The sequence below is a fragment of the Gadus macrocephalus genome, chromosome 3, assembly GCF_031168955.1.
Source record: "Gadus macrocephalus chromosome 3, ASM3116895v1".
Classification (NCBI taxonomy): Eukaryota; Metazoa; Chordata; class Actinopteri; order Gadiformes; family Gadidae; genus Gadus; species Gadus macrocephalus.
The window spans coordinates 21033518-21048489 of record NC_082384.1 but is presented as its reverse complement, the minus strand read 5'-3'; the positions used below and the strand labels follow the sequence as shown (position 1 = coordinate 21048489).

The 14972-nt window shown below is 43.0% G+C and overlaps 2 protein-coding genes across 5 annotated transcripts in view; both read right to left on the bottom strand.

Annotated features, from left to right (window-relative positions):
• Positions 1-2678, bottom strand: part of LOC132453544 (testis-expressed protein 2-like) — a 30196-nt gene extending 27518 nt beyond the window's left edge. The window contains exon 1 of one of the 4 annotated variants that reach the window (XM_060046465.1): positions 2475-2678. The gene's annotated coding sequence lies outside the window, so the exon portion shown is untranslated. The remainder of the gene's footprint in view (positions 1-2474) is intronic. The other 3 variants (XM_060046464.1, XM_060046468.1, XM_060046466.1) reach the window with 3 other exon arrangements.
• Positions 2679-2825: 147 nt separating this feature from the next.
• Positions 2826-4759, bottom strand: LOC132453568 (myeloid-associated differentiation marker homolog). Its single transcript, XM_060046515.1, has one exon. The coding sequence runs from the start codon at positions 4757-4759 to the stop codon at positions 3857-3859; it is 903 nt and encodes a 300-aa protein (XP_059902498.1). The 3' UTR covers positions 2826-3856.
• Positions 4760-14972: the final 10213 nt, after the last annotated feature.

Below are 14972 nucleotides of genomic sequence, written 5' to 3'. Positions count from 1 at the left end.
GCCGTTGTATCTCAAAAGTTTTGTTTTTACAAGAGTGATCACCTTCTTCTAGCTATCAAACTGGAAAACAACCTAAAAATACCAAACCTCTCCCAAACATGGACTAATTTAATAACGCTCACATGGAAAATCCTGACACTCCCCCTGAGAGTCCACACAAATTTTAACTCGGATTAGAATCCTCTAAATGCACTTGATATTTTGGTGACAGGACGGAGCATGATTGTCTCCATTGGCTACATGGGTCGCATCCGAGAGAGGGTTAATCTTCACTGTATAATCACTGTACATCACTGTATATAAAAAGCCACTGGTGTGTGTGGATGTTTGGAGCTCCACCTGGCCAGTGGTTGTTTGGTAAAACCGTGTCCGAGAGAGGTTAAGCTTCTGACTCTTTTTCGCGAATTTCGTAGACATCATTGCTCATCATAACGTTCCTAAAAAAATCGATGGTACTTAAAAAGTATCACAAATCAGTCTTTGGCATGGGGATAACACTACCCCCTCCAACCCTTGGCCCAAATAATTTTTTTGTTCTAATGCAAGCTCTCTACAGCACTTTGTCCGTTCTGGGCTACAGTAGAAACAATAAACATGTCGGTGCAAAATGATGGTGTAGATAGAAAGGGCTTCTTCTAAGATAACAAAAACACAAACCATATTTTCATGGGATTCTACTCTGATAAAAAAATACTTATGAATTCTGTTCTGATAGATGCCACTAAAATCACACACACTGCAGCTTTAGGTACATATTTTCCCTTTAGCAGGCAGTCATTGTGATTTGTACTACATTATACAATATAGTTCAGAGATGGTGTGTCTTTTGGCCTCCATTACCCTAAATCCGATTTGGCAACAATGGTGCCTCATCAACTACATCAAATACATACATCCACTAATTTTCTTGCAAAAAGATATTTTGAAAATACGAACGTGAACGTGCAACGATCCAAGGATTGTAAAATCCAGTATAATCTGATAATCTATTTAACATTTACTTCTACTCAGGCCTAATTATGTATATATTTATCTTTCTCAATGAGACTATTATTGCCCATGTGTTTGAGTGCCAGAGCCAATGTTCTGCTAGTTGCATTTGGGATAGCTACCAAAATAGAAAATGTTAAACTACATAATAAGACCAAAAAGACAAGAACTTGTTGTATGGCAAGCAAGTTAAACAGAAGGTCAGGTAAGGGCCTGGTGCTGGTATTGTTTAAAGTGTGTTCTAAAAGAGCCTATTAGGTGTTGACTTTAACCACCAACATGTGGGTGGAAATATTGGGCAAATATTTTAACGACAGTCCCGCTCTAATGGTGGTCTCAAATCCAATTATAAATCCTAAAATTTGTAATTAGGAATAAATTGTTAATAAATGTAGATACTTTGATACAATCCTATCATTGTCTTTACTCATTTACATTTACTTAGTAATGCGTTTCATCATTATTCTCGGTCAATACCACTGCTGAAGGAAATGCCAGTGGATTTGTCCCTCCATCTTTCTGTCCTTGGCTGTTTTTGTCTCCCTACTTATCCATGTCGCTTGGCCCTCACTATGGTAATTGGACTCTTTGAGGAAAAGGATCGATGGTAGATTCAGATGTACTGCTAAAGTGCTAACCTCCTATCCTGAATGCCATTCAATCCAGCCCCTTAGGTCTCCCCATGGCAACCTCCCGCATAACCCAGTAAATATGTGGAATTACCGCTCAAAACCACATTCATTAGGGCTCTTGGAGAAACAAGGCACAGCATAACAAGACGACCCAGTTACTTAATGGTACATACTGGTTGCTGAGTCTGGCCAAAATTGGGGTTTACTAATGCGTCATAGGTATATACAAAACATCAAAAAGGATATGGTTTAAAATTGAGTTGTGTTTATTAAACCGTATCACTACAGCTCAGTTGATAGTATTATATATATTTTTTATAGGAATATCTTTGCCTAGAGCTACTTAAAATGCCCGAATTTGTGTATTGTGTCCATATGGACAGGTAAGACGGCAGTGTCCCTCAATAACACCTGTATACTTCCCCAACAGGTAAAGTAAAGAGGCGTTGGAGGCTTAACGTTATGCCTAAAGTACAGTTCTTTGTACATACATATATTCATAACAACCTAAAACACATTAGGACACCCACAAAAAGCTACAGCCTGTCTTTAACCGAGTATCAGACGACTTTGCACCTCTTTTATCGTCCTCACGGATAGTAAACAAAGCAAACTACGCGAGTTCACAAAACGTGTCGAAACCATTTCACATCACAAATGTTTCTGGAGCGAACTTACTGCTATCCTGCAAGCGAACACACGGCTTCAAAACGAACGTTAGAAGTAAACTTTAAACCGAACTTTGCCTGTATTCGACAAAGTTTCCAACTTTGTAAAGAGGACTAATTGTTCGGTGACATGGAAAAACTCTCCAGCAGCACAACATGCGCGTCAGCCCCAGTCTGAGCTCACCGTGTCTGGGGACTTCATCTCGTCTTCACGCCGAAGGGGGATCCGTCAAAGTGTTGGGGTTGAGCGGGGACCACAGCACACGACAACCGTACAACGTTTTCGTTAAGTTCCACGTATGTAACCGCCTGTTCAGCGACCCGTCTGTACCTAGCCTGTTGACAGCTGACTGATTGCTCCAGCAGTTCCTGAATGAAAACACGTTCGGAGCCGCCGCAGGCTCAACTAGTCGAAGTTCGACAAGTAGGATCGATCCACTCGATGCTGAGCGATCGACTGGCTTTTTGGATTGCTTAGGCCTGCGGGCAAGTTGGGAAAGTGTCAAAATGTAAACAATGTAAATTGTGGACATACTTACATAGAGATTGTCTTTTATTATTTATCATGATCGAATAATTAAACGGAATGAAACACAAGGGATTCATATTAGGATTAATGTCATCACAGAAATAATACATTCTCCTAACCCCATGGATGTAGCCTGTACAATTTAAAGGCCATGTGCCACAAGTCTTCTCAAGACTTGTACATAGTCAATATTTGTTAATAGTTGTCATACTTAATGTTAGAAGGCTTTTTTGTAGGCTTCTATCAATTCACTGTGGAATGGTGAAAAGTAGGCTCACTGATCACACAAATATATATTTTTAAAGAGCTTGTGCATTTTAGTTTCTAAATTATTGTGTTACTATATAGCAGCCTTAAAAACGTTCTTCTGTTTCTTAATGAAATCAAATTCAGTGATTTGTATAACTTGCATGGCAACGCAAGTGTTGCCATCTAGTGTGCATGATCGGCAACTGTTTTGTCAACACAAAAATAGGAACAGGCAGCATTTCCATCACTACTGCATAGCATACCCAATTGTTCATTGTCTCTCGGTCCAATAAACCAACAAAGCATATATTTCAATTTGCTTGACAGAATTATTCATGTGTTTTTTATATTTTATGCAGTCCTCCTTAGTTGGACTGCTTTGAAACATTATCTATCAATAACTTTTAATTAAAATTTAATTTACCCTAATTCTCCCATATTTTTTGCATATAGGGATGGGAAAATTGTATTGAATTTCCTTACCAATATATAATTATCCAATTGTATAATATGCACATAATATACCACGGTAGTATCATAATATAACTTGCATCTTCTGTTATTTTATTTCTGTATTATAATCATGGTTAGGTATTACTTCATCATCAAAGTAATACCGCAAATACAATCAAAATAGTAATTGAAATATTATTACAGTCACATTTTTTATGCGTTGATTTTAGTTTTCTTTGTAGATCAACTCAAGACTGATTGAGAAATCAATGATTGATTGTCAATCACTACCTTACATGATATCCTCAACCAGAAGGGGCTTTCCAGTGCGACCGTCAGCCATGGCCCCTTTCACACAACTGCTTGATGGAAAAGGAAAAGTCCACTGTGTACGCCATCAGTGTAATACTAACAATGACGGTCTCCATGATCAGCAGCCCTGATCGGTTTTCCACATCCTGCAGCACGTTGGTAACGCAGATCACCGTGGCGACCATATAGAACAACACCCCCAGCAGGCTGAACCCGGCCAAAAGTCGATCGAACGGAAACGGACAGAACCTCCCGGCGCAGTCGCACAGTATCACCGCGACGGAGGCCAAGGACATCAGCAGACACACGTTGTACAACCCCACCGACACCCACAGCTGCCAGACGTGTGCCCCTCCTTCGGCGCTCAGATCCCTGGCCTGCGTGGCCGTCATCGTCTCCAGGAACAGGGGGATCATCTGAAAGCCTCCCCAACACTGGACGATCTTTAGGACGCCCGGTAAGCTGGCCATGTATCCCCTCTGCTCCTGGGGCTGCCCGCGGATCGCCCACACCTCGCCGCAGTAGGCCAGCACGGTGAGGCAGGCGGCCACGGCGGCGGCCAGCGGCCGGGCCGAGGTGGGCCGGTGGTCGAGGACCCTCCAGGGGAGCAGCACGGAGGCGCTCAGCGTCATGAGGGCTCCCAGGGCCGCCACGGTCACCGTCAGGTTCTTCCAGGACACGGGCAGCAGGCTGTGGAACTGGATGACGTTGAGGACGTGGATGAGGAGGGTGAGCGTGAAGAAGAAGCACCAGGTGAACATGCAGGCGATCCAGAAGGTGTTGAGGCGGCGCTCGGGTTCGCGGAGGTGCTCGGGCTCCAGGGACCCCACCAGGCTGAAGGTGACGCAGCCGCAGAGAAGGGCCCACGTTCGCACGAGGAACACGGGACTGGTGCAGTCGCGGGCCTCCAGGACCAGCACGGCCATGGTGTCGAGGGCAGGCTGGTGATTGGTCAACAAAAAGGACAACAAAAAGGATGAGTCCCATGTAATTGGCTGTTGGCTCCTCTGAATCGATTTCAGGGTTTTAAAAAGTCTGCCATCCTTTCACAGACATTTTCCCTCAGTTTGTTAAAAGATGGTTCACATAAAACCCCCAAAAAAGGATTTTGTCACTTCCCCTCTTGGCACAATCACTGAATCAGAAACAAACAATAGAAATTATAAATAACAATGTCCTCTTACCTATCGACCCCGCTTTGCTTTGTGAGTGCGACAAGCAACTACGCTTACACCTGTAGAGCGCTTCTACTTCCTCAATGAGAATGCAAAGCACATCTTCAGTCAAGCATTCGGGTGACCACAATAAAAGAACTGTGCAAACAACAATCTGTGTTGCACCCACCCCTCGTTCTCATGAAAGATGCTTCCGTCTTCTGTGATCAGCACGGGTGTCGGTAGCTGTTCCCCTGATCGTACTCCATCTCCCTGCATGCTCAACTGTTATATTTATTTTAGGATTCAATATTTTGCAGGAAAAACATAGTGTGTGTGCGTACAGTGATTGTGTGCGTACAGAATGTGTGTGCGCACGCTATGTGTGCACTCGTGTGGGAACATTTTGCTTTTAGCCTGTACCCTTGATTAAGCGGAGAGAAAACCTTCCTTAGGAAATCGGTTTGAGCATTTTGCTCAGGCCATAATCCAGCAATGCTACGGGTGTCTTCTACCTCCAGTCGATGGGGGGGGCCACCATCGCCCTAAAGAGTCGGCTTTGTAGGCCAATCAGGAAGCTTACTACTGCTCAGTATTTGCAGTCCTTGACAGTTGCTGGATTTATTGACAAGGTGGTGCTATGTGTACCCTTGATACTTGTTTGTTTATGTGTAATGATATTGCATTACTTGTACATGTGTGAGTGTGTGCGTGCGTGTGCGAGAGAGAGAGAGAGAGAGAGAGAGTGAGAGTGAGTATGAGCGTGAGCGTGTGAGAGAGAGAGAGAGTGAATGTGAGTGTGTGCGTGTGTGTGTGTGTTTGTGTGTTTGAAAGCATGTTGCGTGTTCCGCATCAGTGCAGAAAAAACCCTGTGAAAATCCCACACAATAACACACCTCTCTATTTGGAGGCCTAAAACTTCCCCGTACCAGGCAACTCAAGTTGAATAAAAAACTAGGACTAGTTCCTTTTCTGACAGAAGAAAGGTAGTTGATAAACAACAGATAACTTGCCAACACAGAGACCTGTTTGCCGTGTGTGTGTGTGTGTGGCTCCTCTATTTGGAGGCTTGAAACTTCCCCGTACCACGCAACTCAAGTTGAATAAAAAACTAGGACTAGTTCCTTTTCTGACAGAAGAAAGGTAGCTGATAAAAAACTTGCCATCGCAGAGACCTGTTTGCCGTGTGTGTGTGTGTGTGTGTGTGTGTGTGTGTGTGTGTGTGTGTGTGTGTGTGTGTGTGTGTGTGTGTGTGTGTGTGTGTGTGTGTGTGTGTGTGTGTGTGTGTGTGTGTGTGTGTGTGTGTGTGTGAGAATGGTACTGGGTAAATCCAGTTGATTTCAAATGGCTTGTAAGAGTTTCATCACAGCTTCATGAGTTCAATAAGCTTATTCAGCAAAAGCGAAAGTACGATTTCAAACCCGAGTTACTCAAAATGTACATTTAAAATAGATAGAATGGCTAATGTACAGCGGTTTTGATCTGACATTGTTTCTTTGAATTTAAACACGTTGATAATTATTAATCAAGGGCTTCAGATTCGAGAGACATGAGACATGCATTTGTAATTCTGTTACCCTTTATGATGAAGAGAAAAGGGGACATCTTGTGGCGGAAGATATAATCACAACTTATGTTGGTAGACAAAAGGTGAAAAACACAAATAAAATAAAATAAATGAGTGAATAATGATTATAGAAGCTTTAAATCACCACATTGCATTTACATGTATACATTTAGGTAGTTTTAACATTTGAGGTAGACTTAATATCTACACAGGGTTGAAAATATGGTGTGACGGAGAAACAATAGTGGGAGTGGGCCAACTGCTGTGGGGGGGATTTAATAGATAGGGGAAGGCTGAAAACAACTTTTTTATTAATACTTCTGAATTTCAAAAACGTACAACTTTTTAAGGTCCTGCAGACACCATGTCCTGTGTAGTGTCTATATCTCTCCCTCAATTGCTCTCTCTCTCCTCTGGGTTCTCTCTCTCTCTTAGTCCTGATAAGAAGCTTTGGAAATGTTTGGGACATGGCTTAACCGGGGAATATTCATGCCATTATTCAGATTTGTTATTTTATATATTTTCTTAATGTGCTTTAATCACATGATTGATAAACCAAGAGCTATCATCTTGTAATGTTACTATTGTGGAATAACCATTAAGTGGTAAATAAATAGTACCACTGCATATAATGTCATGTGATTTTACTATATGCTGAAGTTATAAGCATGGTTGTTAATTCTGAATGTTACACCAATAGCATAATACTCAGAACATCAGGAGCAAAGCTTACAAAGATTATAATGCCTTGTAAGCCTTCTTCAAAATTGCAGAAGTGGAACGGCTCTTTTCCCCACAGATTCATCCTTCATTATTGTGCGAGTTTAAAAATGAGCTATAATAAGCAAGGAAACCACAAAGCTGGCGTGAAAACCACCACCACTACCCCCGCCTTTATTGATAAATTGTCTTAACTTATTTAGCCTGTAATAATATGAGTCATACCTTACAAGTACAAGGCTGTGCAATTTGGTGGGCTCTGTGGAAGAGGACCCACTCCCTATGTTGCTATAAAGGGACATTCTAAGGTAACAAAACACATTGAATCCTATATTAACACGGGATTATACACTTACTAAAATATACTTATGAATCTTATGTTCCATTTCCGCAAAGTCTATTACACTATCTGCCACTAAGTTGTACAAACCCTAATCTTTGTCTAGTCCTTCTGGTTTTGAGGACTGCTCATGAAAGGAAACTGATCCTGTCGGCTGTGTGCAGGCCTGTATGCTGTATATATTTACTGTATATACATACATATACAGCTCAGGTGTTCCCCGTTCCCCAAACGAGGTGACTAACCAAACACAAATTAATCTCAGTAGACTTTAAAGGGCTAACTATTTTAGGCATTACAATCTATTTCACAATCTACGTTGAACTTGTTCAGGGAAATATGGAGCAGAAGCGAAAAACCCCTTAAACAGCTTTGAACAAACTTCCCCTTTTTTCATTCATGGTCTATTTTACAAAACGTCTCACCTGCCCTTTTCTGTGATACATAATGGTGTGTGTGTGTGTGTGTGTGTGTGTGTGTGTGTGTGTGTGTGTGTGTGTGTGTGTGTGTGTGTGTGTGTGTGTGTGTGTGTGTGTGTGTGTGTGTGTGTGTGTGTGTGTGCGTGCGTGTGTGTGTGTTTGCCTGCGTGGTTGTGTGTGTGTGTGTGTGTTCGTGCGTGCATACATGCGCGTGTGTGTGTGTGTGTGTGTGTGTGTGTGTGTGTGTGTGTGTGTGTGTGTGTGTGTGTGTGTGTGTGTGTGTGTGCGTGCGTGCGTGTGTGTGTGTGTGTGTGTGTTTGCCTGCGTGGTTGTGTGTGTGTGTGTGTGTTCGTGCGTGCATACATGCGCGTGTGTGTGTGTGTGTGTGTGTGTGTGTGTGTGTGTGTGTGTGTGTGTGTGTGTGTGTGTGTGTGTGTGTGTGTGTGCGTGTGTGTGTGTGTGTGTGTGTTTATTTGTGTTGTTACGGGATGTAATCTGACTAAAGAGGTATTCTGGGTAGAAGATTGTTCAGGAAGTGATTCTGTCAAAAAAAATATATAAAAAGTATATATTTATATAATATATATAAATATAATATATAAAGTACTGACTTTCTTTCTCAGTCTTTAGGATCCGAAATCAACATCTTAGCGTTGCTGTTTTTTGGATTCTTGTAATAACCTAACATCTGATATAAAAGTAGATCCCATTTCTAATTGTTCATTTAATACAGTAGCATGCTGACATTAAGTCTCTCAATTGTGAGTCAGTTTGTACACTTTTGTCCATACATTTAAATGTAAAAAATAAATGGTTCAAAGTTGTCGGAATTTTTCATGATACAACATTATATTTTGTTTTCTAAACAGTCATATAGCCTGTTAAGTGGTACAACACGACTTATCTGTTGTTAGTGTAATGTAGTCATCAAATACAAATGAGACAAATTAGTGTCCTTTTTAATCTGTTTTTTGCATATTTCATGCATTTGCCAATAAATGTAGGCCTCCTGTATCAGCAGAAACCAATTCAGCCAAAATAGAAACCCTAGTCTTGATTGACTTGTGTCCAATAGGGTGTTACATACATTCATACATGTAAACATACATAGCATACAGAACTGTTGGCGGTTGTTGAGATGTGGGACAAAAATATAAAATGATTGGAATGTGTCTGTTATTATATTATTATTATTATGTATTATGAATAATTTCATTTTATACATTTGATGAGCATTTACCACTCTTTTTTCAGACGTGTAGATTTTGTCTCAACGATTAATAAATAAATTGATAAAATTGGCCATGCATAAGTATAGAAAAAAAGAACATTGTTTACATTTGAAATGTTCGGATAACGAGATCCGAGAGACCTTGGGCCCTATCTTGCATCCGGCGCAATTGACTTTCTATACTGACGCATCTGTCGTTGCTAGTTTGCAACTGGCGCAGAGCGTTCTTTTCCCTCCACCGCCACACGCCTGTAAATTAGGGAATGATCTTGCACCCCAAGGGGCGGTTCGGCGAAAGGACGAGGCGTGTTCTGGCGCAAACGTTCCCTGGTGCTATTTTGCAGTTTCAGAAAACAATTGTGCCACAAACCAGGAAATACCTGGTTTAAAGTCAGTGGCGCGTTGTTCAGATGCTATTTTAAGGGCGCATGCATAATGTTGCTTGTGCACCTCGCGCATACTTTGCTTCTCACATCTACCTAGCCACACATTCTTGGTAAATTATTTGGGAAAGAACAGCTGACACAGTTCATAGTTTTTTCAGAGTGATTGTTAAAAAGAAAAAGACCAACCCTTTTTAGATTTGCGCCGGGCGCAAGAGTCATTTATGCGCCGGTAAAATAGCAACATTTTCATAGAACAGCCCACAAAGCTACTTGCGCTTGTCGCTTCTCACTTGCGTTTCAGGCCGTTAAAATAGGGCCCCTTTAGAGTTCCCCTCCCTACATTTATAGCACAAAGAACAAGAAGTGAGAATGTTTGGTTCAGCCTTTTGATCAGTTCCGTTAGACTGAGGTCACACCAATTAGCTTCAGAACATCAACAAGGCCGCAGACCGAGTCGTATAAGAACACAGACAATGAGTGAGAGAGAAATATATTCAGTGGATAGGATGAGCAAGAGAGCAAAGGTAACTTGCTCGCTACAGTCACTGTTAAAATCAAACTAATTACATGGGATGCAAGAATAAGTTTGAATTGTATTTTCTATTTAACATCTTGGTTAAAAAACTCCTATTTGATGCGTCAATTCGAAGTCTCTCTCTCTCTCTCTCTCTCTCTCTCTCTCTCTCTCTCTCTCTCTCTCTCTCTCTCTCTCTCTCTCTCTCTCTCTCTCTCTCTCTCTCTCTCTCTCTCTCTCTCTCTCTCTCTCTCTCATACAATGTAAAAATCTTAAATCGTTGAGATTGCACATATTCATCAATATCAATCTCAAAATCTTCCAGAGCCACTTGGTGGAAGTAAAGGTAGTTAGATACAAGGTGAATGGATGAGACGAGACCAAGTTTATTTCTCTTCTATTGTATCGCATCACACTAAAGGTGTGAACCAGGGAAGAGCAGAGAATACAGGGCGTCCAGGGGGTCGGGGCTCAGAGTAAAATACAAATAACCCAACAGCGGGGAGTGAATTATTGATGTGGGCCCATGTTGTGATGCTGATACGGGAAGCTTCCACTAAACCACAAAAACATTTACCAGTGGTTCACATCAAAAGGCCTCGCCACCCACTGCTAGGCTGAAAGGCGCAATCTGCCTGACCAATAGCATTTCTTATTTTTTATCAAACACTTAAAATATGTATGCGGTTAATGAAGGGACCCCTCTTCAAATGCCACGTGATTAGGGCCAAGCGATATGGTGGTAATCGATTCAAAGACTGTAAATAGAGATGTGAAAGCGTCTTACCTTTAAAGAGGTAAAGCATGAAGTCCGAAATCATTTTTGAATACAATATTTGAATATTTTCCATTCTCAGCATATTGCTGGGATTCTGAATGTTAAAATGTATTTTTGCGAAGGGTGTGTTTGTGTGTGTGTGTGTGTGTGTGTGTGTGTGTGTGTGTGTGTGTGTGTGTGTGTGTGTGTGTGTGTGTGTGTGTGCGCGCCTCTGTGCATGTGTGTGTGTGAGACACAAGTTGAAAGACTTTCAGGATATAGCTTATTACTAAAAAAAAGACTTAGCCACTGTTCACATTTGTATCTTATCATTCGTCTCACATTTAAACAGAGTTATTTTTTTGTAACAGGGCATAAAGAGAAGACGAAAACACATAGAAAGTAATTCTCCACGCTTATCAAATACGCAGTATGGTCCCATAGTCTTCATTTAAGTGAAGTTATTGTGTAAATCAGAGTGTTCCACTGTCTGGCTGAATAAATGTAGGAATCATAAAGCTTTGTTGTTGTCCAGGGGAGCTGCTCAGTGTCTGCATCGCGTACTTCTTTGTCTGCTTGAGTTTGTCTGCTTGTAGAGCAATCAACAGATGAAAATAACAAGGCTACAGCTGGCCGGCACGTGCAGAGGCCCCGGAAGTGCTATACGCTATAGTTAGTTCCGTGATTGCTCACGTGTAGTATAAAAGTGAGTTCACATCAAGAGTAAGATGAATTTTGGGCTTGAATTGCGCGGTGCAAACTATGTGGTTCCGTGATTTCCACTCATGCGATTTGCCTCATTGACTTATTCGCTCAAGCAGAAATATTTGAACTTTTGCACGAATTTCGGTTGATGCTGTATGTGATGCTGTGTGCGAGAAGAGTATGCGTTTCACGCATGCAACTTCACACAAAATATCGCTGTCGATAGGCCTACGTTAAAGATATAAATAGAAGTGCCAAGAACTTACAATATGATAGATCAAACTATCTAAGTATCTTTCTCTCTTTACCCAACTATCTATCTCTCTATATTGAATTATCAATCGAAGTAACTTTCTCTTTTTCTTACTATCTAGCTTGCTAGCTAGCTATCTATATATCTATCTATTTAAGTATGTATCTGTCACTCTAGATCTAACTATCTGTGTTTTTTATGTAAGTATCTGTCACTCTATATCTAACTATGTTAGATTTGGGGCCCTATTTTAACGGTCTGAAACGCAAGTGGGAAGCGCAAAGCGCAAGTAGCTTTGTGGGCGGTTCTACGGCGCTATCGCTATTTTACAGGCGGAAAAATGACACTTGCGTCGTGGCGCAAGTGTCAAACGGGTTGGTCTGAAGCAGCCTAGTTAGTTGGTTTGGGCGTAACGTCCAACAAACCAATGAGAGTGCCAGCTCCCATCCCCTTTAGGAGCCATGAGCGCATTTGAATCGGACGAGTTGATATTTTGACAGCGCGTCTGCAGTCTCCGATGAGACAGATGCACATGAATTTCAAACTGCAAATGGCTCAGTTTATTGCCAAATAATATGGCCTAATTCACACATGGAATAAGGGGTTTTCTTCCACAACTTCAGAAATACTGAGTCCTCAAATAAATTTCGGCAAAGAAAACGTATATGATATAACATATGATATGCGTAACTGTGGTTATATTTAATGATATACGCAATACATTATAAACATTGTTTCTTATCAGTATTGTATGCTATCCTAATATGCATGTGTCCCCGCGGTAATAGACATTGCCATTGATTGTATTATGGGTTAGGCCTACGTGTTTAGTTTGCGTGTGTTTAAACAGAGCGCACGCGCGCCCGGCATTCATTCATTCTTTTTAACACTCACTCGCGGTAAAACAATGTTTTTCACGATCAAATGCTCATCAATCCTAAAAGTTATGGGCATGTAGGCCTACACGATGTCTCTGTCAAGAAAATATGTGTTTGCTGTACGGTGTTTGCAGATGCATTGATTTAAAAGTACAACTTATTACCGCTGCATCAGCTGTTCTTTCCCAAATAATTTACCAAGAATGTGCGGCTAGGTAGATGGGAGAAGCAAAGTGTATGCGCGAGGTGCACAAGCAATCCGTATGCATCGCATGCGCATGTATGCATGCGCCCTTAAAATAGCATCTGAACAACGCGCCACTGACTTTAAAGGGGACATATTATACCCCCAGGTGTGAGTGTGATTAGTCCTTACAAGCCGTTTCGAAAATCTGCCCCATATGACATCATTAGTGGGCGTGTCCACCTAGATCTGTGCTGGATAGATCAGTCTACCAGCCAACCAAGTGGACTGAAGTAAACGTTGCTCATCTATCCAGCACAGATCTAGGTGGACACACCCACTAATGATGTCATATGTGGCAGATTTTCTAAACGACTTGTAAGGCTAATCACACTCACACCTGGTGGTAGAATATGTCCCCTTTAAACCAGGTATTTCCTGGTCAGTAGCGCAATGGTATTCAGAAACGGCAAAATACCGTTTGCGCCAGAACACGCCTCCTTCTTCCGCCGAACCGCCCCTTGGGGCGCATGATCAATCCCTAATTTACCGGCGAGTGGCGGTGGTGGGAAAAGAACGCTCTGCGCCAGTTGTAAACCAGCAACGACACATGCGCCAGTGACTAAGTCACTTGCGCCGGATGCATGATAGGGCCCATAGAGTGACAGATTCTCAGATAGTTAGATAGACAGATCTGTCTATCTATTTATCTTTCTAGGTTGCGATCTATGCGTCTATCTAGATACGTCTTTCTTTCTATCTCTATATCGTACTATTTATGTAGCTTTCTTTCTATCTCTCTATATTGAAGTATCTTTCTTTCTTTATCTCACTCTTTCTTTATCTTTCTAGGTGGCTACCTATGTATGTATGTATCTATTTCTCTTTCTCTATATATAACTATCTATGTATCTTTTTTTATCCAACCATCCATCTCACCATCCATCCATCCATCCATTCCCCAGTCATTCGACAGCTCAGTAAACGTAAAGCACATGTCGGTGTGAGGAACAACAGATGAGTCCGAGCCCATCAAACAAACCCCCCCCCCCCCCCCCCCCCTCTCAAAACAAGGTCCATCACCGATGTGGGGGTAGGGGAGGGGATGGGGGGTTCTCCTCCTTCGACTTGACGGCCCCCCGCTGGCCCCGGGCTTATCCAAACCCCACTGTGTTCGCCTCTCCGTGCGGCTGGAAGAAAGGAGACACCGAGCAGTGGATTTACCTCATGGCGCGACGGTGGAGCTCCGGAGGAGAACAGAGGAGGAGGAGGAGGAGGAGGAGGAGGAGAGGAGGAGGAGGAGGAGAGACACACACCGCCGCCGAGTCTTCTGCTTTCTCTTTTCATTTTTTCTTTGTTGTTGGTATGGGGGTGGTGGAGGTGGTGCTGGAGAGTGGTGATGGTAGGGTTTTGGAGGTGGAGGTGGTGGTAGAGGGGCGGTGGAGGTGGTGGTGGAGGTGGTGGTAGTGGTGGTGATGATGGCGGAGGTGGTGGTGGTGGTGGTGTGATGGTAGGGGGATGGTGGAGGTGTGGTGGTGGTGGTGATGGTGGCGGAGGTGGTGGTGGTGTGGTGGTGGTGATGGTGGCGGAGGTGGTGGTGGTGGTGGTGATGGTGGCGGAGGTGGTGGTGGTGGTGGTGGTGGTGGTGGTGGTGGTGTGGTGATGGTAGGGGGATGTTGGAGGTGGTGGTGGTGGTGGTGGTGGTGGTGGTGTGGTGGAGGTAGGGTGGTGACGGTGGCAGAGGCGGTTGTGAAGGTGGTGGCGGAGGTGGTGGTGGTGGTGATGGTGGTGGTGGTGATGGTAGGGTGATGTTGGAGGTGGTGGTGGTGGTGGTGGTGGTGGTGAGGTAGGGTGGTGACGGTGGCAGAGGCGGTTGTGAAGGTGGTGGTGGAGTAGGAGGATGGTGGAGGTGAGGTGGTGGTGTTGGTGGTGCTGGTGGTAGGGGGATGGTGGTGGGGGAGGTGGTGGTGGTGGAGGTAGGGGGATGGTGGAGGTGGAGGAGGAGGTTGGTTGGGTGTTGGTGCTGGTGGT